Below are 26,846 nucleotides of genomic sequence, written 5' to 3' on the forward strand. Positions count from 1 at the left end.
CATCTTGATTGATCCAATCACAAGTAGCAGTGCTATATACAGGTGTTAATGTCCCCGCTGAGATGCAACAAATTCCTCAACCACATTTGGAGGTGGTCAAGGACGCATTTGGCCACAAGTTTATGTCAGTGTAAATTAGCCCATGGCCCACAATGAAGGACTGACAATGTGTTTGTTCATACATGACAGAAATGTTTATAGAAGCTGAAGAGACAGAAGCCAAGATCAGATAGTGGTCTTTCCTGTTTTGAGTGTAAGCTCAGGTCCTAGCTGACAAAAATGTGATGTATCTGCATACTGAGCATGGTGGCCAGGTGGGACACAATCTGTCCTGACCGTACTCAAGAGCAGTCTGAATATTTTTAAATGCAATAAGACCTCTTACAGATGAAATGAGATCTGCAGGAAAAGGGATCTGCCAAGACCACTCCTTGTTTTGACTTTTTTTTCTTAAGTAGAAATATGCTACAAAACATATTAATGTGGAGCGTTGCTTCCTGTGATACACACTCACCGATGGGCAGTGGCCGTGCAAATTTTCTGACCACCTGAGAATTTTAGCAATTTCTTTTTTAATTGTAGGTTTTGCAGCAGTCTTGTTTTTTGTAATATTTATAAAGGCGACCACCTAAAGGGCTGTGCATGGCAGAGTGTAAAGAGTGAAGCAGAAGAGCAGGGAGAGGTAGAGCTTGGCTGAGCACGGTGAATTGATCTCATGTTTTATGCTACTGCTTATTTAAGTAGCATATTGTAGCTGAGAATTGGTGTAATTCATAAAGATTTAGCTTTTTGTCTTTGTTTTGAAAATACAAAAAAATGTTAGACGTCTTGTTCCATGCCTTTATTAAATACACAGCATTTAACTAGCTTCGTTTTTATACTGTCGGTAGGGGTCTAAGTTCCTACTGTCAGCAGAAGGTCTACTATAAACTCTCTGTTTACCTGACTTTCCTGCTGTTTAACTCTCATTCAGAGGATGTGGAACATGTACAAGACCACACAGAGGACCTCACATCGTCAGTCAGATTCTGTACACAATGTGGGGTACTGTTTTGTGAAATTATTGGCAGAACCTGCATTAATAAGTCATGAGTGACTGTGGAGTGAGTAGAGTCCAGAATTAAAAATGCTAAGCAATCAACATAATGTAGGGCACAACATCCCATAAAATGGTGCCTTGTCACAGCCACAGATGAATCAAAAAGGTTTGGCACCTTTCTCCTATCTTTCCATCAGCTATCTCATTACTGGATTGATTCTCCATGTCCTTGAGGCACAGGAGATACCACTCCGTCAACTGAGCACATACAGAGCACATACGGAGCCATTATATTGACTTCCTCCCTCCTGTTTTCTGCCTTTAAAGTCGTAATTGTGGTGGATGGGGGAGGGAAAAAAATCACAACAACTATGCAGGGTGAAGAGAATTTGCTTTAAAAAGAAATCACGTGACGTAACTATTCATGAGAACATAGAGTGCTGAGCGCTTGGGATAGTGCAGCTGAGTTGTACTGACCCATTCATTTGTGTGTGTGTGTGTGTGTGTGTGTGTGTGTGTGTGTGTGTGTGTGTGTGTGTGTGTGTGTGTGTGTGTGTGTGTGTGTGTGTGTGTGTGTGTGTGCCTTTGCAGAAGTCCCAGAATGCACGAATCACCATACAGCTGGGAGTAACTGATTAAAGCCAAACTAAATTTTGAAGTGACAAACAAGCTATCACACAAATTTAAAATGCCTTTTCAGAAATAGCAGAATGAAAGAAGATGCAAAATGATTATAACCATATTCCTGCATATTATGTTTCTAAGACTGACCGTAGATCAGTAATGAGTCATTTTACGCAGCTTGGAGTTTATTATATTAGGATGCTCTTGTGCATTTCAGACTTGCTTTTCTCCCTGCAGATGGCAAATTGATCTATTGATGTTGCCCGAGTGGGCTGCCATTGGATGAATTATGGAAAAAACCTTGGTGGGTTAGGAAAGGCGACTGTGCAGGAGAAAATGTGCTGTCATGACAACTGATAACATAACCTCTGTATTTACATAAACTGTGCCATGTAAATCCTCTGTGTGTGTGTGTGTGTGTATGTGTGTGTGTGTGTGTATGCCGTGTGACTGTGCAGGCCACTGTTGCACGATGTTTAATGGGCAGCCACAGCTCACAGTCTGTTCCAGAGTAAAGAAAATGTACAATTTGTCATTCCCTGATAACACCATAAAATGTTGGTTTAAAAGCTCAGCCACTCATGAAATTTAGTTAATGAGAACTGTACACCCGAGTGGCCGTTGCATGTTTTAGTGACAAAATAAATGAGTCATTTGAAGGTTACAGAAAAGATCAAGCACATTTTAGATGGAATGGAATGAGGCACGCTGACTATCCTTATGCCTAAAGCATCAGTGCAGCTTTAGCTGCTAGAACGAAATGATGACGATGAATTCTAGGTATTGTGTTGCATTGTCTTGCTACCATGCCAACAGAGATTAGCCAACTGCAGTCTACCACTTTCCTCATTTAATCAATATCTGCAGCCTTACTAAGCTAATTAGTCTTTTCATCCTGTGTTCATTGCACAGGGCAGATTGGATTTGTCAAGGATATCAACTTAGATCCCTGTATCCATTAAATGTAGAATCTATGTAATATTACTGATATTTTTAGTACATTTATTCACCTATCTTTTAGCAACTGCAGCAGAAGAACCAAAATATTAATAGTTTAATTATTGTTTAATCATCTTCGATTAGATGATCTAGGTGAGAGTCTTTTTCCTTTCTTGATAGCAAATTGCACTTTTAAAATTGCTACATATCTACTGATCTTTCAGTTGACAAACTACAAAAAAGGTCCCTATCTCGTTGCCAGTGTTGCACTCACAGTATCCCTCTCCCTTTCTCAGTTTTCCTTTGCTGCATGTCTCACCTGCTGCCTTATTTACTCTTCAAAGGGAGAGCAAAGCATCTGTCTATTACGAGGAGCCCAAGGCGTTCTGCGGAGTTGTGTTAAGTAATAACAACCAGTGACGTCAAAGGCTCTCCGTCTGAGCTAGGAAGAGGGAGGGCAAGCGGGTGAGCAGAGGATAAAAGGGAAGGGAGAAGGGGAAGCAGAAATGGAAGCAGTAGTGTGTGAGAAATCTCTTCTACTGGTGTGTCAGTTGCCCTCCTTTTGTTTATGTGTCACTGCTGCTTAACACTGCATGTATAAACATCATGAAGCAATTATTTCTCTAATCACAAGCCTCAAATGCTGATATGATTTCTATTCATCATTTCTCAATAAACGTTATTCTGCATTTGTCTCTGCCAACGTTTTGCTTTATGCCAGTGACTGATTCAGAGAAAAGTGGAGGCTGTCTATTATGCCCCGTCACACATCTGCTGATAAGGATAATTCTATATATGGTCCTGTCAGCCCGACAAAAGAGGACAGCCTCTTCTTTTCTTCTGTTGTCACACCGTCATCAAGTTTGTTGCATTTGGAGAGATGTTAGGTTAAGGTCTTGTGACAAATGCTGCCTGTGCAATATGACTTTTACTTAATTGGACTAATTAATGTCAACGGGTTAGTATAAATCAGGAGAGACCTACTTATTAAATTCACAGTCAAAGGCTGTGTGACTGCTGTTGCATTGCTCCAGAGAAAGCAAGCCGCGAAACAGCTCAGCTAACACCTCATGAGTCTGATTTGCATAAAACACCTTAAATGAAAAACAAATGATTTTTCTCCCTCTACCCACTTTCTCACTCCTGCAGTCTAATCACAGACCCTGACTGAAGACTGAGTCGGGGATTAGAGATCTTAGGGTGTTCCTTCAAAAGCACAAGTGACAGAAAGAGCAGTGAGTGGAGGATTCATTAGAGGATTACACCCTAAGACAATATAGCAGTCTTAACAGGCCTCATTATGGCTGCTGCCCTTCCTCTGTCAGGTGACAAGCGAATGCACACACTATTTACATGCTACAAGAAAACAAAAACATAAGAACCCTAACAACTGTAAACTAACAAAGAATGTCTACATGGCTTTGGTTCTAGAGGACATGTGACTTTAGATTACACTGAGCTGTTTACATTAAAAACAACCCATAAGGCCTTGCCAGACCTTGGGAAGTCAGTGTTTTTGGCAGCCAACTTACTCTCCCACCCACTTCCACTCTGTGTGTATCTGAATCCATGGGGCAATGTCAAACAAAATAATCTCTCCTCTATACTGCCTCGACTGGACGCAGGGCTGTCTCCTGCATTTGATCCTCACAGCACTTTCCATGGGAGCCCTTTCGCACACATTTACAGCTCATAACAAGCACATGACTGTTACGTGGAAAACCTAAGTGCTTGAAGAATGTCTAAAAGTTCACACTGTCAGCAGGCAGATACACACCAGCACTTTGCCTTTTACATTACAAGCAGCTGTTGAGACGACAAAATGAAGGTTCTTTGTGTTTTGGTCTACTCTGTTTCATATTTAATCTATCTATCTGTGTATCTATCTATCTATCTATCTATCTATCTATCTATCTATCTATCTATCTGTGTATCTATCTATCTAGCTGATGCCAGCAGTTGTCTGTGCAAAGAAATATAATTAGGATTTTTCTCTGAGGCAATTAACCAGCTTAATCTATTATATATTGTGATTAATGGTTTCATTTAAGAAGAAACGCCTTGTTTTTCATACAATATTGAAAGTTGCACTGACATTGTGCAGCAGTTACTTCATTTCATAAACATATACCTATATGTGTGTCGGTGCTCTTTAAATTTGGCAACAGCGTGCGTTCAGCCGAGCAATGACGTGCGCAGCCTACATCAGCACCTTGGATACGAGCACACCATTCACCGGAGAGCTCCTGCCCCGTTTTCGACCAATCAGCGCCTGTGTTTTCTAGACAGCATTGAGCACCACCCACACTGCTGCCAGCTGTATTGTTCCGCTGTAGGGAATCTCCTCTCAGGCAATATACATTCATCACTGCTGCATTTTGTTTTTTGTTTTTGAAAAAATTGATTTAAATTATATTATACTGCGCAGTTTAGACAAAGAAATGCATTAAAGGGCAGCCATCCATGTGTATCACTTAATAACACACAAATAAACTGTTAGCCTATAGGATGTGTCGCTTAATAATTGTGATGTAGTCAGTATCTAACATAAATATTTATTTCAAGACAGCTCAAACAAAAGCATGATATCTCTTTATATAATTTATATATATATCGTCTTAACAGAATTACTTTTGCCTTTTGCTGTCAAATCAGACCTAGGTTATCTCTGACGCAAACGCTCATCACAGGCGTCTCTCCGATTTCACAGAATCATATATCTCCGATTGACAGCGAAGATCGGCCAATGAGAGCACGACTCTGGCTCCCTTCGGAGGGCGGGACTCACACGTCGGGCCAATGGCGGAAGCCCGAATTGTTTTGACCTCTGAAGCCGCATCACCGCCCCCCTCGTGCCCACGGCGGAGGAAAGCTATAAATAAAGGCAACGCTGTATCATAAGGGGACGAAGTTGCGAACTCCTGAGTGGGAGGGAGCTGCTCTGCAAGCCTGCTGAAAGAGGAGAAAAAAACGCAAAATAATCCTAAAAAACAGAAACTGAAGCGAACCGTAAACGCCAATCCTCCGAAATCTCCATGTACTGGAATACTTTTTTGTATTGTTGATAATATATTCTATGTGAAGAAAGTATTTATACTTTTTTTTTCTATTTGCACTAACTAACGGTACTTCAGAACTACTGAGAATCTTTATTTTTTACAAAAAAGTAAGTATTTTTCAGCTCGAGCAATTCTGTTACTTGTGATATATTTTAACCTTATTGTTTTTATGTCGCTTGCTGTCGTATTTGTAGCTCTGTTCATACTTACTAAGCTGATTTGCTGCGTCAGTCCACGAAGTTAGGGAGGGGTGTGTGTGTGAGAGACAGAGAGATAGTGTGTGTGTGCAGACGATTGTGTGCTATACAAATGTGTAGTATGTATATTTTTCTGTGCCTCAGTCCAATAAAGAGCCTAACAATATCCCCACAGAGACTCGAAAGGCGTCGTGTGTGCTCGTATATTTCCGCGGTAGCCTCCAACGTAGTAGGCGACTTTTATTATGTCTTCAATTTACGTTGCTGGTCGCCTGTTATCAGTATTATATTAAGGCCGTTTCAGTGAAATTGCAACAATATTCCACTTTATAAAAGCGATACGGTGAATTAAGACCTGTAGCCCTTTCGCAACTGTCATGAGTCTCCTATAGGCTCCTGGGTGGTGGTGGTGGGGGCTTCACGGAGTGCTTCAGCTACACAAAACAACGAGCATTTTGTGGTTTTCCTGCAGCCACAGCTTTTCTATGATATTTTAGCTAATAAGCTTTTAGGATTTTTTTTCACCCCGTGTCCTTCAGTACAGCTTTTTACAAAAGGCGGTGCCAGTAGTAATGTAGTCTTTAAAATTAAGTTTCAAGTATTTCTCCATCTCTGTGTAAAATTGCTAAACGTAAGGGTGTAACCATACTGCTTTAAGTCTTATTTCGACATTGGGGTTGATCTAGGAAGTGCTCCGACTAATCACTGGTGCTGTGTGCATATATCCAGCCCCTGTAACATCATTGTCAGCCTTGAATTTTGCCCAAATAATTTGTTCTTCACCTGATCCTCCCATTAGCCATCACTGACAAAGCATTTCTTCTCGTATGGTTCACCGTTCTCCTCAGTTAAATGCAACAACCCGCGTTAGTTTTCCTGTGTCCTGCTAAAAGGAGACTAACCAGTAGTCTATTATGTAACAGGATGTCGAGTCCTAATGCGAGGTTAATGTGTCCAGTACCTACTTTTTGGTATTTACCTAAACACAGGTTCACTATTCAGTATCAAATAAACAAGACATAAAACGTGATCCGCAGGTCAAATGGGTCTGTCTTGATATCTTCGATCCAGTGGTTGCCGTGAGATTTTGTTCTGGCTGTCTGTTGTGTGACGTTTAGTACAGTATATCAGAGCAGTTTGAGCTGCAATTATGAATTAAAATTAAGTAATGAACCACCTTAACACTTTATGATATGGATTTGTGTCAACATCTCTAAATGAAATATTAAAAGGTCCTTTTCTTCTATCAGTTGTTGCAGAATAAAGTCACACACCCAGTGGAAGGACACCACTTCTACATTACCAGCACTTTTGCTTTTGAACCTGTTTTATCCAAGTTTGCGTTGCTTTTGCCATCCTGCCTGGAGAGCATCTGTGTTGCCAACCACGGATAAACAAAGCAGACTCAGTGGACACATTCAAGGTCAGACTCACCTCATCTCCACGCACCTGGTAAACATCAGCAGTTAGCTATGCAGCTTGAAATCCAAGTAGCTCTCAACTTCATCATCTCATACCTGTACAACAAGCTGCCAAGGCGGCGCGTCAACATCTTTGGTGAGGAGCTGGAACGACAACTGAAGCAGAAATATGAAGGACACTGGTACCCAGACAAGCCATACAAGGGCTCAGGATTCAGATGCCTCCACGTGGGGGAGAAGGTGGACCCTGTGGTGGAGAAGGCAGCCAAAGAGAGCGGGCTGGACATCGAGGATGTCCGTAACAACCTGCCCCAGGACCTCAGCGTGTGGATTGACCCTTTTGAGGTGTCCTATCAAATTGGGGAGAAGGGGCCTGTCAAAGTATTGTATGTTGATGACAGCAACGAAAGCGGAGCTTGTAGTGGGGGGCTTGATCTGGACAAGGAGATAAAGAACAGTTTCAATCCTGACGCACAGGTTTTCATGCCCATCAACGAGCCTGTGAATGGGCCCTCTCCTGGCTCCAGCTCACCCTCTCCTCCTTTTGGCCACTCGGCAGCAGTCAGCCCCACTTTTATGCCCCGCTCCACGCAGCCTTTAACCTTCACAACAGCCACTTTCGCTGCCACCAAGTTTGGCTCCACTAAGATGAAAAGCAGCGGACGCAACAACAATGGTGGCAGTGGTGCTGGGAACAAGGTGGCACGTACCTCTCCCACCAATCTGGGCCTGAATGTGAACAGTCTCCTAAAACAGAAAGCCATCTCCACCTCCATGCACTCTCTGTACGGGTTGGGCCTTGGAGCACAGCAGCAGCACCAGAAGCCCTCAGCCCTGTCCCCCAATGCCAAGGAGTTTGTGTTCCCCAGCCTGCAGGGCCAGGGCAGCCAGAGTGCTCTCTTTCCTGGGGACAGCTCGCTCAGCCTCAGCCCGCTGCAGTACAGCAATGCCTTTGACATGTTTGCGGCCTATGGTGGCCTTAACGACAAGTCCCTTATGGATGGCTTGAATTTCAGCTTGAACAACATGCAGTATTCTAACCAGCAATTCCAGCCAGTTATGGCCAACTAGTACATGTAAAGGTACTACTTAAGCTACTACTTCACACAGAAACGACCAGAGATAATGTGTTAGGTGGGAAACAAACATAAATGCACATTTTGAAAAATGAATACAAAAAAAAGTGTAAACAAGAACAGAATGTCAACGATAAAAGGAAAAAAAGACTTGTCAGCTGTAAGATCAGAGTTACGAGTCTAAGAGCATGAGCCCGAGGGTGAATTACTTTGCCCCCTTGAGTTGTACCTTTTTATTTTCCTTAAACAATGAAGCTTGTAGTACAAGATGTCCAAGCTTGGTTACCTAAACTTCAACATGCATCATTGTTATTTCTTTTGCCAACCAAGCACAAAATATTTTTTTTAAGTGACTGTTTTAAGATATAAAAAAAAAAGAGAAAAAAACAAACAAAACACCACCACAAGTCATGGCCTCTTTCAGTATTTAAACAGAACTGGACACCGCCAATTTTTCAGGAGATTGGCATAAATAAGTGGGATTTCCTGGTCTTTTTTCTAATTGTATAATTTAATTTAGTACAGAGTTTGTAAAATATCAGAGTATCTATTGTTTCTACGACATGGTATTGCATTTATATCTTTTTACTACTCCAGTGATCTGTGATGGCTGCAGCAACTTTATGTTTTTTTTTTTTATTGAAATTATAAAATGAATCCATCTTAAAAAAACATTGACTATTCTAAAGATTGTGTACAGAATATTCCGTAGTGGTGGGAATTAAGAATATTTGCTTTTTTGAAAAACATAAGAGTTGTATTTTCTGTTAAGAGTTTAAAGATTTTTGCTATATTATGGACAAAATGTAATCGTATATTAATTTTGTACCTACATTGTGCAATACTTGATAAAAACAAACGGTATAACAACGTATTCTGAGTCAGTGTCTTACATGTTAAGAGGGACTGATAGTTTATTAAGTTTGTATTAAAAAGTTTGAAAATAATGACATTTGTTCAGTTTGGTGTTTTGGTGTTCAGTTTGGTGTTTTCTGGTTCCCTTGGTTCATACAGGACTAATTTAGGCTCTTAACATGTCTGGACAAGTCCAGTATTCTGTCCTGATGTGTGCAGAATCAGGTTTTTCCCAAATACGCCCACATTAATTTTAGTTCACCTGTTTGGAACTTAATCCATCCATTCCTACTGTTCATTTACAATAGAAATAATGCTTTTAGCTGAGAGATCACAGTTTTTATTAAGCCACATTAGTTAACTGTATGAAGTATAAATGCCACATGAGATGATATGTTACATATCGTGGTATATTTCAGAGACGGATATGTGCCCAAACTTCCCCTCAGCCCTCAGTAACATTTGCACACACTGTGCAGGCTATGTTACATTACACATATGGATCCTGGTGTGAAGCCTGAATGACCTCAACTAAAGCCTGATGTGGGTGTTAGCTAACAGGCTAATAAACCAAGAAATGTCAGAGGTTAAAATCACATAAAGGACTGAAACCTTTTAGTGCAGCTAGACACATGTAGAGAGAACCCCTCTCTGAAAATGCAGACCCCCTACTGTACCTACACATTTGATAACTCTCTCTGCCTCATTAGTCCATCTGACTGTATGGGGTGAGCAGTTTAACATAGCTCTACAATCAGACCTCCATGTAGAGGGGAGACCAAAACAACCACCCCCGCCCCTTTTAGGGAGTCAGCAGGGTCACTTATCAAGTGTAGTAATAAAACATATCATGCAGTACTGGCAACGCATATTAAAACGTGTTCAGGAGTGTGTAGCTCAATATCAGCTGGTCAGTTACATTTCACCCAGTGTCCTCAAGAATGTGGCCTGTTAATGAATAACTAGCCGTACTTGTTTAATACAGGTTACATGTTGGTTTGTAATACGGCTTTGGAAAAAGTACATTTTAGAGCCATCTTCTATTGCACTCTTGATGTTTCACGTGAAGTCTACTAACCCATGTTCAAACCCCATTGCTTGTCCAATGTTTTCCCAACATATAAAACTAAATACTTACAGTGATTATTCTATTCATGTATTAAATGGAGACATTTTGTGAAAACAACATAATAAACCCATGTTTGGAGACATCATTTGGCAACAGCCGCAGTACTTGTTGGGCTTGGTGTCAATTTCAAGTCAATCTGTATTTATTTTTGCTGATTAAAAACACGTTTTCTGGACGAGCAATGTCCGGGCATTGGTATTGAACTCAGTGGTGTTACTGCTGTTGCTACCTATGAGAGGTTGTTGGACTGTATCATGCCCTCACTGGCTGACTAAAACCACTCTGGTCCTGCTGGCATATCCCGGTGCCCCTGGGGCCGCTCATCATCACTTGTCTGCCTGTGTTTCCCCTGATACACTTTGGGCTTGATGGGCTGTGTAAAGTTCAGTGCATGTGTGGGTTTATCTCAGCTGCTGATACTGTGAGCGTTACAGAGTCTGGTGGGAGTGTGTTTGTTTATGTCGGTCTGTGGCACAGTGTTTGTGCGTGATCATCTGGGTGGATGTTTATTTGGAACGTGTTATTCTGAAAATATCTTTGATGGGTTGAAATATCTTTTTGCACTCTTGTCCTAACCAAACACATTTGTTATACTGACAACACATTGGCAACTCTGCACTGTGACTAACTAAGCAAGTGTAGTTGACATGTTATCCAGGCTGCACCGTTATACACAGGACCAGAATCAAGAAGAGTTAAGTGATTTCCTGCACTTCCACACAGAAAGGAGATAACAGGAATCAAAGACTTGTAAACAAAGACTGTTATATTTCTAGCTAAGTTACAAAGTTTAACCTTAAAGTGAAACTTTACTTCCGCAAAAGCACCATAGTTTTCAAACTGGGAAAATTACACTATATGTGAAATATAGTCAGTAGGTGATATTGTAATGGATGGTGTAGTGGTTTTTATCATGATAATATAACCTTATAAGACATCCCATCAAATAAAGAATTCATTTCTGCTTTTAATGTGTAAATCATCAGAGAACATCACGGTCATCGTTAGCCACCACCAACCAGCCTTGAAATCACTTTCTCCCGCAAATGCAGCCTTGACCTGTGTCTGGAAACCACATACATGGGATGGATTTTAGCATGTTTTACTGGTATGGTGCTTTTTTATTTATGTTTTTAAATGTAGCAACCGTTGTCACATCGTTTACTTAGCAATTGTAATGTAATTACTCCCAATATTTTTGGCATTACTTGGACAAAATCCTGGTAGGAGAAAGTTTAAAGTTAAATCACAATAGCAAACTGAGAGGGACAGAAGCTTGAAGAAGAGAAGAAGGAAACGCATCGAGCACTGTGGCTAAGAGAAGAGAGTGAGAGTGAAACACTGCCCGCACCAGCATTGATACTAATCCCACGCCAAGGCCAACCCTCACCATCCCAGTTTCCCCTTCACCTGTCATAAAAACAGGTGGAGCTCAGCTCAGATTGTGGTCCCAGCCGAACGACAGGCCTTATGGTAATGTCACCCCCCACAGCAAAAAAATAGTTAATGTCTTTTCAGTCGCTTGCTTTAGTCCAGCCCCTCACCCCATCTATTTCTGGAAGCATGCTGGAGCTGATTGAGCGATTATAAGCTGGAGGGAATTGTGCTTTTCTGTTAACATTACTTCACCGCACCCTATCTGTATCTCACAGTGGAAGTTGGGGATCTCAAACAGACCTAGAAGAATCTATTTAATCTGCACTCAAAGGTTATTTAGAGCAGGACAAAAAATAATGTTTTAAAGTAGACGTGTGCAGTGAGTAGGAGAAATTAGACATAAACTTCCTGCCTCTAGCACACGTCAATGAGGCGAACAACATTTGTTAAGTGAGTATCAAGGGTATTGACACAGTTGCTTTAAACAGTTGCTCACACACCCATTTAAAACACACGAGCTGTTGCTGGTAGGCAGACAAGGAACAGTTTACAACCATACAACTACACGGCCTTCTTTTGCATTGCTAATACACCCTGTAGCTGTCGACTGCCTTGTGCTAATTCAAACAAAGCCTTTTCTCAGTTTTACAAAGGTCAAAGTCTGCATCTTTGGGAAATTACATGTATTCACGTGAATCTTATAAGAGATTGTTTTTTCATAGCATCTAGATGATACGTGCAGCATTGTGTATTCTTTAGAGAGGCTTTGCACGCCTGATGATTCTTGTGAGCACGTGCACACGCACACATGCACACTGTTAACTCTTTTTATAATTTGATGCATAGTGGGAGTTGTCTGGTTTTGTATTGTACACTGTAGATATCCCCAGCAGACACTCGTGTGCCCAGCCCTTTAAACTGCAGCTGCTCTTATCAGCAGAAGCAAACCAAAGACAAACACGCTGTCGTGGGCCTCAACTCTTTCTCCACACCTCCCGGGGTGACGTACTTGGCTCGTTTCCAGTGCAGTCTCTCATGCCACTCCCATACCTGCCACTGGCTCCCCATGATGGGGTGGGAACAGAAACCTAACTGCCAAAGTTGTCATCAATAGTGACTATGCTGACTATAGGCTTTCTGTCAAGTGTTTTTAGCTGTATTTATTTCTTATCCTACGTCCACTGGTTGATCGGTGATAAGAATGTCAGGCCATGCTATGTTTTGCATAGAAAAATGCAAGTAAACCAGCATGAATGGCCTAGAACTTTTGCTGCACTACTTTGTCTTGAATGTGCCTCTTGTCGGGGATCATACTTATTTTTAGATAAAGGGAACATGTTAAAATCCTTCACAAGTCTATGCAGATAACCCTGTAGCTTCCAACTTGGCTCTGTAGTTGTGAGGAATTTGGCCACTTCATGCAGTGTCCATGAGACATGAATCAGCCTCATCATGTCAAGTGGAGATTAATCGGTGTTGTTCAATCTGCAGATCTGTTGCACTGGTGGTGATGGTGAGGAGTACAGAGTAAAAGGAAAGTTTGGAGGACGGACACCTGCCATCCATCACTTCCTAGTGTGTGTATGTGTGTGTTGAAGTGAGAAGGAAAGAGAGGGGGACATTATAACAACAAAGGACTCCTCTGGTGTCTCAGTCTCATATGTAGCCAGGAGAGAGGAGAGGAGATATGCCAGGGCATGTTGGGAAAGACTAGATAGGAAAATCATGCACGCAAATACATTTACCTTTGAACATCAGAACTGAAGCAGTAACCAGGGAATCTTCTCTGTCTTCTCTCAAATTGCAGCATTAATTTAGACAGTGGTGGTCATGATGAAGATCTCGGCCAGTCATCGTACACTAAAGGTACAATATATCTGTTTGGCCTTGTGGATAGTTTACATGGGAGGTATGCATATTATGAAAAGTGATAATTGGTGCATAAGTTCACCGGAATAACAGAAAACTACCTTAAGCTAGAGACTAGTCCTCCCTAAGAACATGTTAATATTGAAAAAAAACCTCTCTCCACAACCACTTATTCCTTATCATCTACAGCCTATGGGTCACTACATGGCTTTTCTGTTGTTAAGAAAAAAATAGCTATTGCTTTTTAAACACTGTCTACTAAGAGTCAGGCTGGATTTCCCTGACGTACATCTCAGTTTGCTTTGAACACTTTCCCGAACAGCATTTACATATAATAAAGACAAGAACCTGGTGAGGACTCGCCATGCAGATTCTAACTTGCAGTCATGAGACATACGCCTTACATATCTGTCTGGGCAGGGCTAAGATATTTTGTCAAAAGGGCTCATGTATTCTCCAGCTGTCAAAGAAACCTTTTCCTGTCTGTTTAAAATGTGTGAGGACGGAATTGGCGGCAGGCACGGCTCACACTCATATGGATCAGCGGGAGAGGAAGTGAAAACATGTCGAGATAAAGCCATCACTGTAGCATTTTCTGGCAGCGGTGCAGGGCAGTTATGAACATGAATGAACACTTCTGTGTCCAAGCCCTTGAGACGTCCTCATAAAAAAAGTCTGTGTTTTGAGCTGCAAAGAAGAGGCAAGTGTAGGTTAATTTTACTTGGAGTGGAAAATGGCACGTGTGATTGTAAGGAATAATTTAGGCAAGCAAATGCATCGAAGTAGGAAGTTTTCTTTCAGTTCTTTACGATGCAGTTGAGGGTTGAGTTTGCTGGGCCTCTCTTGCCTAAGTGAACCTGTTTGGACATCACCAGGAAATGTCTCCACAGCTGGAACAGCGCTGCCTGACTCAGGACTCTGGAATTTCAACCATCCCACTAATAAGGATGTTCGGGACTCTCACATGCAGGCCTAAACACACATTTCACTGTTTTCCCCTGTTTCAATTTCTTTAACATGTGCCCACACAACAGGAGAGTGGGACACTTTGTTTTATTTTCATTAATCACCTTTGAAGTTGTATCTATTGTGTTTTCCGGTGCTTATCTGGAGTCAGGTCGCAGGGGGATCGGGTTATGCAAGGTAGTTCAGACGACCCCAACCGTGTTTTCCATCTCTTAATGGGGGAGGGAGCTTTAAATAGTCAAGCTATAATGTGGTAATTACGCATCTTTAGAAGGGGTGGTGGGCAGATTTTGAGAGAAAATTACTAAATCTTTATGCTAACATAACCCGCTGCTGGCTGCGGAATGAGTCTTAATCAGTGGAGTCAGTTTGGGTTTTGGTTTTGGGGTTTGCATTTTAGTTGAGTACCATATCTGATGCCAACTGCACTGTATTGATGCTGTTTTGTACACAAAACACAGGTGGACTAAATGATGTCACTCCACTCCCACACAGAACAAAGATGCTCGAAGCTGCTCCTCATGTGTAGGCCAACTGAGTGTGTTTGTTTGTTTGTGTGTGTGGGAGGTGCTGATAGGTCCTCAGTGGGTGGCGTTGCATAAGAACGTCAGCGCTGAATTAAGATTAGATAGAGGAATAAAAGGGTTAGGGTGGAGGGGGTCTTCTATCACTTAAAGTCTCGTTCTCTCACAGACTCTCCCATTCTCTCTTCCTGTCTCTGTCTCAGACAGTAGAGCACACGTGGACCGAGCCCAACGCACTGTGTGGAACTGAGTCAGCGGCGTGGACCACAGTTTGTAGAAAAGAAAAAGAAATAATAAAAAAACAATGCTGGGAAGCAGCAGAAAGTAAACACAAAACTACAACAGACCTACAGAGTGTCACAATGATTTCCCTACTGTCTATAGATGAAAAACTCAATGTAACAGCTCAATGGTTCATATGGCAGCACAGTGCAGTGCAGATACAGCAGGTTTGTTTCTGTGTTGTTTTCATCATGTCATGAAGCTTTAAGGGCTACACACTATATATCTCCGATGGTAAAACATACCCTGGCTTTGGTCATTGGTCATCCCAATTTTTACATAATGATTTTATTAAAATAAAAGTAAATAAACATTAAAATGAACATTTTGTTAGGAAGAAATGTGCCTTTCCGCTGTGAACGTTTGTTTGATGGACTAATAACCTTTCATCCTTTATCAAAATTTGTTTTTTATACCGGGTTTTCACTGAGCCTGTGACTCAATGACAGATGAAAGGATGGGAAAGGACCTTGAAATATAAATATGAGACTTTTACAAACACAGCAAATCATATCATTACATTTTTGACCAGTGCTGCGCTGAGATGTGCAATGAAAGCCGCTGTATTAATTGCAACAAAACTAAATGGCTTCCTTTACTTTCAGCCACATGCCTACTTCTGAGTGCAATGTGGATTTTAATACAGAAGAAATCCCTTTACTCCAAACAGGTAATTTCTAGTGAAATAACTACCACTATCAATAAGCTGGAGTATAACAAACATTATTCTTTTGCTGGTGATGTAACATAATTATACTGTCACCTCGGCTCTTGGTTTATGAGCCAGCAGCTTAAACATCAGTGCATTCTGTTGCCTCCTGTTTAGGCATGTTGGCACCTGCACGCAGGTATAGAATATAATTTCATCTACCACAAATTGCATTAACAATATCATCACAAGCAGTGAACTTCACGCGTCTGCCCTCCATCATTTCTAAGTATGTTTTATGTTCCTTTTTGCAAAACTCTGCCTGTGTCTGTCCTGAACATGACAGTACTAACGAGGGGTAGAAACAAAGATCTTTTGGATTAATTGGAAGGTCATAAGGCAGATCTGTCTCTCTTTGCCCCTGGCACAACTCTGGCGCAGCACTGAAATGAGCCACACCGGCACCTTGTGCAGAAGGAAGGAGGAAAGAAAGACTTTGATCTTAAGGAGGATTAAATGATTAGGGAGGTAAAAGAGGTAAAGAAAAACAAGTGCACTTATCAAGTTATTTACACTAAATGCTGGGTTTGCTTCAAAGGAGTCAAAATCAGGAGCACTGTGGCATTGCACTTTTGTAGCAGTTAGTAAATCAACACACACTCCTCCGCAAGATGGGGAATGTTTGTTTGAAGAAGCAAACACTACAGACAACCTCCTCTCTACGTGGTGCTGTGGAGTAGCTTACAGTAGTTGCATTTCAGTCCTGATTTATACTTCATCCCTGTCCCCTTCCCTCAGGCAGATAACAGTCCACAGTAGGCCTATAAAACGTCAATCCCATGGTGTGATATAGTGCCTGCTGTGCTGTCAGCCATCGCCAAGGATTACTGGCAGTGTTGTGAGTTTTCTGATGGCCGGCAGCAGCCAAATGAGAAGGAAATGGAAGTGGAGAAGCTGCAGAGGGGTTCTGCCAGGTCACGTCGTTCCATTTCAGTGAAATGTGAGCTGTAGGTCTCACTTGAGGGAGCACAGACCTGACTGAACGAATCTATTTAGTGCATTACACTCTCACCAAGTGGGTCCTGTAATGTGTTAAAAAAAAATGCCCACAGATGATAAGACATAAAAGTGGAGACACCGCACAGTTGAGGCTGTGATGTTTTCTAAATCACTGTAATTAAGCTGTATATATGCAGTGGGATTTATTTGTGTTGGTCATATTGCACAATGTGGGTCAGGTAACACAGCATTTTGGGTTGAGACGGGGTTAGATGAGTGAGTAAAAAATGTAATATGGAACACTTAGCTCTCTTCTATCTATTGAAGCTCGAGCCAACCTACGGGCCAGTTTCCAGACTTTATGAAAAAGCTCTAGGTGAGTAGAATCCCTCAAGTATGAGCCTATTTTAGAAACCATTATTGTCATAACGTGTTGTCTATATTTGGAAATACAGACAGAAATCTACAGAGTTTTTGATGATATGCAAATTTGGAAGCATATGGTTTGTAATAGAAATACTTTTGTTAATGTTCCCAGTTTGACATGTTAAAGGGTAAAAGGCGGGAATTGAAACACTGACCCTGCAACAAATGGACGGCTTATGCTCTACCATATACCGTATGCTTCTTATTATTGCTTCAAACGAGGAGATTGATCAAATCGGGTACCAAACGATTAATTGATAAACATGCAGTTCCACATCTATACAACTATATGTCTTTTCTCTTTTTTCTCTCACATACAATTAGGTGATCAGTTAGGTGATGAGTTTGTATTGATACACTGTTTGGCAGGGTTTACCTATGCTTTGCACAAATCTCAGCTCACATATGTGCACATGTGTGTGCATTTCAGTAGAAATCAGTTTGATTTAAAGCAGTTCTTGGCCATGTTACACTGCTGCTGCAGACGTCAGCAGGCTGGCCAGCTAGCTGAGAATGGGGGGTGGAGGGAGGGAGGAAGCAGATGGAAGGGAGGAAAGATGGAAAGTTAGAGGTAGAAAAGAGAGAATAAACTGGTGACATGATGGAGAGGTTGCAGAGACATGGATGGATGGAGAAATGAGAGAACAGAGGGTGGGATAGAGGAAGAGAGACTGAAACGGGGAAGAGTGATGGGCAGAGCAGCAGGAAGCCAGAGAGAGAGAGTATGAATAGAGAAAAAAATCACAGCTTTGGCAGAAAAATGACTTTGATCATATACCAAATATAGACAGAAAGTGATGAAGAAAATATGCATCACCATGCACAAGTTAACTGAAATTCTTCAAGACAAGCTTTGCAGTACCTTTAAAAATTTACTTTTTTTGCTCTGTTGAATGTAGTTGTTGTGTCTATAGCGTCATGTGTGTGAAATAACCAAATAGGAGTCAAAACGCCATTTATTACAGCTGAATTATTCATCCTGGATACTTCACAAATTCTCTTTTAAATATAAGTATTTTCATCCTTTCAGAGTCTAACTGAAACGTGTCTTCGTTTGCCTGCTCAGTGGGGTTTGTTTGGGCAGGTCTGAACACAGCCCTCGCACGTGGGTGTGGACTAAAACAACTGCACTGAGACCCTTTACTGAAGAGGGTCTCAGTCCAGTCCCAAATGAATTCTGGGCCCTTATAAGGAATTTTTGTTGACAACTCGTTCCTTACAAAGTGTGAAGCCGTGTTGTGGCTTCAAGATGTTTGGCCGAGGTGCATTCTCCATTCTGCTGGCAGAGCTCTGCTTTGTGTATTACTTAATAATTACGTTTTCACACAGAGGAATATTAACCAGAATGAGAATTTCTCCTGTTTTTAAGTAATGTGTGACTTGTAGTGATGCATTTTGATTCATATGGATTTTACTATGTGTGGAAAGAAAACTGAACAATAGAGAAAACAAGTTTACAACCTGATCCACTGATTTGGACCAGAGCAAATGAACTATAAGTTTGAAAATCCCCTAACTTCCAGATTGACAGCATTTAATTATGTCTTTAAGGCCATTTGGGGATGAGGTAACGTTACAGTAAGGGGTTTATGGCATGGTTATTATTGTTAATATTTTTACCCACATTCCTACCTTAATTCACATTTCATTTATTTAATTTAATAAAATGCTCCAGTAGTCGTGCATAATCTATTTGCTTCTCAGCAAAATACACACCCTCAATTCTGACACCACCTCAGTTTTGAATGCACACATCACAGCACAAACAACACTCATTACCTCCGTCACAGCACAGCGCTGTCCCCAATGACCTCTGCCTTACTCACACATGCACTCTCGCACAATCTTCCACGCGAAAAGTGCCCTCCATACGCAAACAGCAGACAGGTAAGTGTGGGCTGACATTTGAAAGCGTAGCCCTGTGACACCTTGTGACAGGTTTGCGAGTCTGAGACAGCAAGTAAGCCAGTAAGTCCCCAGCAAGAAGGCAGTCTGTATTGAAGCCAATGGTTTGGCTGTCTCAGGGGAAAAGCTGTTATTAGCATATATATACCCTGTGGGGTTCACTACTCCAGGTAGCTTCAAGGAAAGAAGAAAAAAAGGGTCCGAACAAATGAGTTGAACAACTGGTTGTGGTTATAGAGTAATGATGCTATGACGACAGCGGCCATGACGGTGATAATGGCAATGTGGCAGATGACAAATAAGATCACGCAGGATGACTCACTTCAGACTCTGCAGTGTAGAACCTTTTCATCTCTTTTTTAGTCCGGACTTCCCGAGTGTAAATGTTGTCAAGTCATAGATGAAAATATAATGTTGTCTTTAAGCCATAAGCTGTTGGATGTTTCTTCCCACCCTGCAATCGACGCACCAGCCATATTCATGGTGGCTTGACAGCCGCACACAATAGACATGGTAATGGTCGGGTTCATTCTGAGACACACACACACACACACACACACACGCACACACATGCACGCAAACATGCACACACTCAAAAAATAGAAACGTATGCAAAGTAAGACTGAGACCACAGGCTTTCAGTGAACCACAACATAAAGATCATCATTTTGAAACTGCCTTCTCCTCCACAGGAAGCAGCAGACACTGATTATATGCTATTTGTTTGTGCATGTGCCTTTGTGCTTGTGTGTGTGTGTGTGTGTGTGTTTGTGTGTGTGTGAGTATTCAATAGAGAGAGAGAGCAGAACTTAAAGATAAAAGTTTTAAGGTTAAAAAGATCAAAACATTTTCATTATATTACCTTTTCCCCTTCAATTTCCTTATGAACAAAGCAATACAGTTTACTGCCTGTAACTATAATATACACACATGACTCACACCAAAATAAAATGTTTTTATACCATGAAACTGTGTTCATATTTCTATTTTCTAGATCTCGCGTAACAGTTTTGTTAGAATAAACTTATTTGGGCATAGGATAAAGCTTCTCTTTACGAAACCCAAAATGATAACATCATCTATTTAAGATGCCTCCCTTGAGACACAGGCACTGCTCTGAAAAAGGTAGATCGTGCTCATAAATTATGAGAGTGATGCATCTTCCCAGAACAGAATCACTCCACTTACCTCAATTTTGAGAGCCTGTGCAGGAAGAGATATGCTTAAAATGCATTTCTTCTAAAGAATGTTGTTATCAAATGTAACTCAAATGCTAAATGGATTGTTAAAGGTTTGGAACGATCCAAAATTGACATTAAACTCCATATATATGGAGAGACACGAGACGAAGATTAGCACTAACTGATACCCAGCTCCGGCTCCACTAGTAGAAGCTGTGTGAATTGCCATCACATGCTCGAAACTCGGCTTGAACTTTTTATTTCCATCATTGCTTGGAATCTCAGCGACAAGTTAATATTTCAAGTTGACGTCTCACATAGCTGTTGAAAGGGAAAAGAGTCAAATGGAGGTTGGGCTACCAGAGGGCATCTGCAACAAAACAAACCAGCTTTTCACTATGTCAGCGGCTAGTTACAACAAACGGCAAAAGCCTGTTACACGGGAGTCACCAGCCAAATGTGAGACTGTGCGAGGCTTCCTGAGTTAATCTATTTGTTCTAATGAGGTTTGAGAGCCTCCGGCCCTCATTCACAAAAGGATATTGATTGGAGTCGGTATGGATCAGAGAATTTGACTTGAGAATATAAATCTTGATCATAAATGGTGTTGAGTCCAAGTGGCTGAGGCAGTAGACTATCAATCCAGAGGGGCTGCACCTTTGTGGTTCGGATCCTGCCAACAAAAACAGATTTTCGTTTTAAATGTATTAGTTATTGGCACTTTTTTGTCAGTGTGATTTTTTTTTACAATAAAGTGATGTTACTGTCATTTAAAAGTAATGTTTTTCTGCTTATCTCTGTTTGGGACGACAGTATGTTATCTTATGTCGGACTAACTTTCCCCCTCAAAATACCACATTCATTAAAGGAACAGTCACCTGATAACCTCAGGGTGACAGATGGACTCCAAGAAGTGACTGTGTCCAGACAAGATACAGTGCAGTGATAACCCCTGTAACCCTGCTTCATACACTCAGTTTTTTCATGGACGTATTATTGTTTTCATTTATTATAGACAATTTTAGCATAAAGGTCATTAAGGGCCAGTGTGATGTAAAACCTAATCTTCAGATCATGAAGATTGACATTTCAGGACAATATTTCACTAAGGTGTACAAATCCTTTTTCTTTAGACAGTCAAAGCCTCTTAATAAATATGAAAGGCAGGACTTTGATTAAAGATTTAAGCCATTTTTTTCTTGCCAGTTTATGCAAAATACCAAACAATATGATAAAATGACTGGACATTTGATTACAGGTTTCATAATTACATTTTGCATCTCACAGCATTGCACCTCACATCATCAACAGACTGATGCTGTGAGTTATAATTTCAGAAATCAGGGCATTGATGAATGTGTGGGTTATGAATTTCTGGTCAAATGCTGCAGAAACTTTTTTAAAAGCTTGTGTTTGAATACTTTGATGAATGCGTTTTGTCATTTCTTTAGTCATCCACAGTCACTGTGTCGGGGCCTGATGCTTGCAGGACGTGTTGCTGATGTCAGCGTTATTGCTTTTTCTCTCTGCACTTTCATCTTTGGACAGTGTGTTTCCTTTAGTGGTGAGTTTGAGGATGAATTTCCACAGGATTTCTCTGACACAGATGTTGTTACGTGAGATTTGATTGTTGCACAGTGTCCGCGCCCACTTTTCCAATTAAAACTAAAAAGGTCCCATAAAAGGCTTCTCCGATATATTGACTTTGTTCCCTCAGTTGATAGGACACAAATGTAAACCCAGATGCACTATATTGTCATCTAAACCTTGGAGGCTATAGCTGTACAGAATTTTGACAGCCATCTTAAATTTAAAAACACAAATTCTAAAACAAATAATTAATTTTTTTCCTTTGTTAGTTTTTCAGCGATCGTCACTACTTTGTTTTACATTTTCTTCAGGTAATTTTTTTCAGTTCATAAACATTTCAAAATCAATAGTTTATCAATTTCTACATTAATGACCCTGATACGAGTCATGACTTCAGTCACTTTTTTCTCTGCTCACTTAAACTTCACTTAAACTCCATAACGCCCCTGCTTTCGATCCACTAACAGTGGATGTACTGTCCCCTCCCACAGAGGTGTCAAAGCATTTCAAACCCACAACTTGGTTTCTCGATGTGGCTTGATGCTGCTTTTCGACCCTTGCTCTCTTGTTCTCCCTCACCCCTCACCTCCTTCCCACTAACAGTATGTTCGTCCATAGAGGAGGACTGAAATAGACAGTGTACCAGCCAAACTATACTAAGAGGACATCTGATGCTGCCACGCTAAGAATAAAGACATGAGTCAACAACACTGTTCCTAATGTGAGAAGACAGGTTTCTGACAGTTTTATCGAGAGAACAGATAACAGAACAGATAAAAAGAGGCTGGCTCAACCTTTTTGTCATTTCACTCTATATTGCACTGTTCCCAGTCTTGTCTAAGTCTTGTTCTACTATGTTAAATAATGCAGTGTGTTTTTCTAACTATACTAAATAAAGTTTTTAATTTGTTTAGTTTGCTTGATCCAGTCATGCAAACAACTTTCATTCCAATGAGACTCTGTATTTGTATATGTGGAAAATAGGGAAGCATGTGCCCGTTTTACCTTATTGGTTAAAATGTGTAATATGAGTCATCACCCGATCTCCTCTTCCCAAAACCATGTTGAAAGCGTAAGCTGGGACTACTGCTGATCTTTGAGAAAGCAAACCTACATGTCTCCGACAGATTTCACAAGCTATTGCACAACATTCTCCTAAAAAGCAGGTCAAGCTCATCTGAGACCATCCACACACACTAAAGCTCTACCACGGCCACCTTCTCACCACCCAGTTCAGGTCTCCCTTTCCCGTTGCTGATAGGTCAGCAGAGCCGGTGCTCCACTAAAGATAGTAGCACACAAATCACCAGCTATCGTATTGTCAGAGAGGGTGAAACACTGGCTTAAGGTTTTAAAAGATACAGGACAAGGTTTGGCTCGCTCTGAATTTTTCTAATCGTCAGTGAACAATGTGAAAAGGTGCTTACACACACGCGCCCACACACACAAACACACAAACATATAAAATCTCTATCCGGTTGTGTGTCCATTCTTCTTCTCTTTGGCCCTCCTCCGTGATCAGGATAAGTCCAGAGTTGTTGGGTTGAAATCCAAAGCATTAAATGTAAATACAGTAGAAACCATCACCTAGGATGTTGAATGTGGGCTGTTGGGTAAAATCAGCTTTATGCAAGTGAAAAGGCCAAAAACAACAACAACAACAACATAAATAAATAAAAACATGTGTCTGTATATGCATGTAAACCATGTCTGGTAGTGTGGAATAATTGTCTATAAATTTAATTGACCCCATGTTTGGCAGATGATCATGAAGAAAGATGGCCTCAAAAAGTTTCTATTATCATTACTTTATAGCAAGTTTAATGTAAAATTGGTGCCAATAACAAAACAAACTGTAGTATCATCATGCCTGAATGGCATCATAATATTGTAATAGATAATGAACAGAAGAAAGCTGATCCATCCCATCACATTTATCATATACATATATTTTGTTCTAATCTGAGTACTGCATCTGCTTGCTGGTGACAAATATACTTAACAAGGTTTCTAATGTGGCTTTATTCCCAAGAAAGTACATTACTCATCTAGGCAAACGCACAACAATGTTTACCCACAACCGAAAAAGCCCTATAGCAGCCTTAAGTTCTGTTTCAGCATGCAGCATATATCAGGTCATTACTTGGTGCAATACCTGATTAGTAGTTAATCTCATCGGTGCAACATCAATCTTTTGCCTTCTTCACCCACAACACCCTGTAAGGGGAATAGTGCTTGTACTGGGCCAGGCGGGATAATGGATTTTTAAGCAGCAATATCAGTCTCTTTCTTAGTGCAAGATCAATGTCTATCTTTCTCTGTATATTAATAATATTTATTCTTGGGGCGTGTTGTCTCATATTGGTTCAACAGTACAGTATTTGGCTTTCCGTATTTGTAAAGCTGCCTTTTCTGTATACCAAGCACTTTTTTCTTTGGACACATATATATTATTTTGCACTTTGTGGTGGTGTTTTACTCTTTAAAAGAAAAACAGCTGAGAGAACTGTACGAAATTCCTCTGTGGACACCGTATTCCTTTTGAACATAGCCCTTTCCTGCTAGTTTACTCCTCCCTGCCTCATAATCAAAGAAGGCTATTTAAGGCACCTGTTAGGACGGGGTTCTTTTTGCTCCTGCTTTGTGCTCTGTTCTAGACCTCCTCTTCAGTGTTACAATGTGACTGAATTGTGGGTTTTTGGGGGTTTTTTTGTCGAAAGACATTTATGTGGATGCATCTGCTAATGCATTGCATGTACAATACATGTGCATTTGAAGCCATTTCTTCTTTGTTTTATGTAGGGAGCCCGTGTGCCAGTGCCCTGGGAAGGCTGGCCACTGTTGGGGAGGTCCCCACGGTTTGCTGTGGTTCGAGATACTGGGACAAAGGTGAGTTGCCGGTAATGACATTTCCATGTCAATGGCTTTCGCCCACTTGACTTTGATTTTAGTCTCTAGAGTCAAACGTAACTCAACAGTAAGTTGGATTTATAGAATATATAGTTGTTACTTTTAACCTGGTTTTCTTTAATAAAATTCTTTTAAGATAGTTTTTGTAATTTTCTTTTTCTTTTCAGCTATAATTTTCAGTCCCTTTTTGAAAATTCTACAGCCTGTATTTGCCCTATTTGTATCCTACAGTTAGTAATAGCTGGGTTATCTCTTGTATTGCAGTGCTCATCTCCTGGGGTGCAAAAGCCCCAGGTGGCATAGTTGATTTTGTCTTGGTTTCTGACGTGTCCATCTAGAATGAAGAAAATAAAGGCCAAGTGATCAGTGACTGATTCAGGAGAAGCCAGCTCTCTATGACATGACATCATTTGTAGCTTGGACAACTGCAGTCCCATCTTGTGCGTTCCCTCTATAAATGGATGGACCGTTGGCACGCTGTGGAGTGATTTCCTCATTCAGACATTGAACATGATGCATACAAAAATAGCTGTAGTCTTGGTGGCATAGACGACGCCAAAAAGTGTTTTTTTAGATGGGGTTTCAATATTGTATGATGGGGCTATAGAGCAAATGTAAACTATTAGCCGATACTGGTGCAATGCATTTAAAATCAGTATAAAGTATACAGCATGTACAGTAGTAATTGCATTTCTCAAAGTACTGACAGGATTGGTAGGGAGTTAAAGGTTGTACTATAGGAGCCAACAGCAGCACTGTATTAAAGCTTATGGGGCAAACAAGACAAAGCGATGAATGAGTTTTGTTTACCACACTTTCAGAATATTCCTGGTGCGAATATAGCCTCATGTAACCCCACCCGGATGCTGCCTGTGTGCGACACCGTTCAAGTGCCCCTTTTCTGCCAGAAGGCAACGTGAAGGGATGTTAGTCAGCTTTCATCAGGACTAGTTCTTTGTTTGCTTAGTGTGGCTTTTGCACGTCAGAGGGGGAGGATGGACATGGGTTTGTAGTGTAATTAACTTGTCAGAAATAATGGGTTTGTATAACCCCAGTCCTAAAGGTCTTCTGCACAAGTGTATATTTTTAACTTCTTTGTGTCAAACAATAACATTTTCATTATCAAAACAATAAAATTTGAGGCTCAAATATATGTTCTTGTCACTCATTGGGTTTAGTCTTAACGGTGTGGTTAAGTCCTCCTTTTTAGTCTGTGGACAATTGGCAGAATGCAGCAGCTCCCCTTTGTATTTTTTTTTTTCTGTTTTGTGCCTAAACCCTAAACATAGCAGTATAGGCAAATATTTTGGTTTTATTTTAACAACTGTGTTTTGGAGAAAAGTAATACATACACATCTAAAATGTAAAAATCAAATTATGGGCCGGCAGCATGTACATGAGATCTTAAGCATCTGGCCTTATCCATAATGTCTTCTAATAACCTTGTTTCTCAAGAGTAGTTAGTGACTCAATACTAGCACCTGCTACACCCATCAGATTTTTGACAACACATATTTCACCACCTCCCCCACTTAGCCACTATTCACTCTGTGGCCTCTGTCATGAGCCTCACCACTTTCTTGCCTTCTGCCTCTTTCTCAAATGACATGCTGTGCCAAATGATTCAGCTGACTCTCAAACGCTGTGGGCTGCCAACTGCCACCCTCCTCACTCTAGTGCACACGCTCAGACACAAAGGTAGAATACAGAACAAGGGAGGAAAGCAGCTGAAGACAAGAGAGCTGAAAAGATCGAAGGAATATTCCTATTAGACTGCATATAAGGTCTTATTTTAGCAATTGCTATGAAAAAAGTAAAATGATCTATAT

At 40.9% G+C, this 26,846-nt stretch overlaps 1 protein-coding gene across 1 annotated transcript; it reads left to right on the top strand.

Annotated features, from left to right (window-relative positions):
• Nucleotides 1–5,497: 5,497 nt before the first annotated feature.
• On the top strand, nucleotides 5,498–9,302 carry tob1a (transducer of ERBB2, 1a). The gene is made up of 2 exons (XM_067477446.1): nucleotides 5,498–5,768; nucleotides 7,109–9,302. Exon 2 carries the CDS (start codon nucleotides 7,331–7,333, stop codon nucleotides 8,348–8,350), a length of 1,020 nt encoding a protein of 339 aa, XP_067333547.1. The 5' UTR covers nucleotides 5,498–5,768; nucleotides 7,109–7,330; the 3' UTR covers nucleotides 8,351–9,302.
• The last annotated feature ends 17,544 nt before the right edge of the window (nucleotides 9,303–26,846 follow it).

The sequence above is a fragment of the Channa argus genome, chromosome 15 (genome assembly GCF_033026475.1).
Source record: "Channa argus isolate prfri chromosome 15, Channa argus male v1.0, whole genome shotgun sequence".
Lineage (NCBI taxonomy): Eukaryota > Metazoa > Chordata > Actinopteri > Anabantiformes > Channidae > Channa > Channa argus.

Excerpts from the sequence above, each read along its gene's own strand:
- tob1a (XM_067477446.1), top strand. The coding sequence starts at position 7,331 with ATGCAGCTTGAAATCCAAGTAGCTCTCAACTTCATCATCTCATACCTG.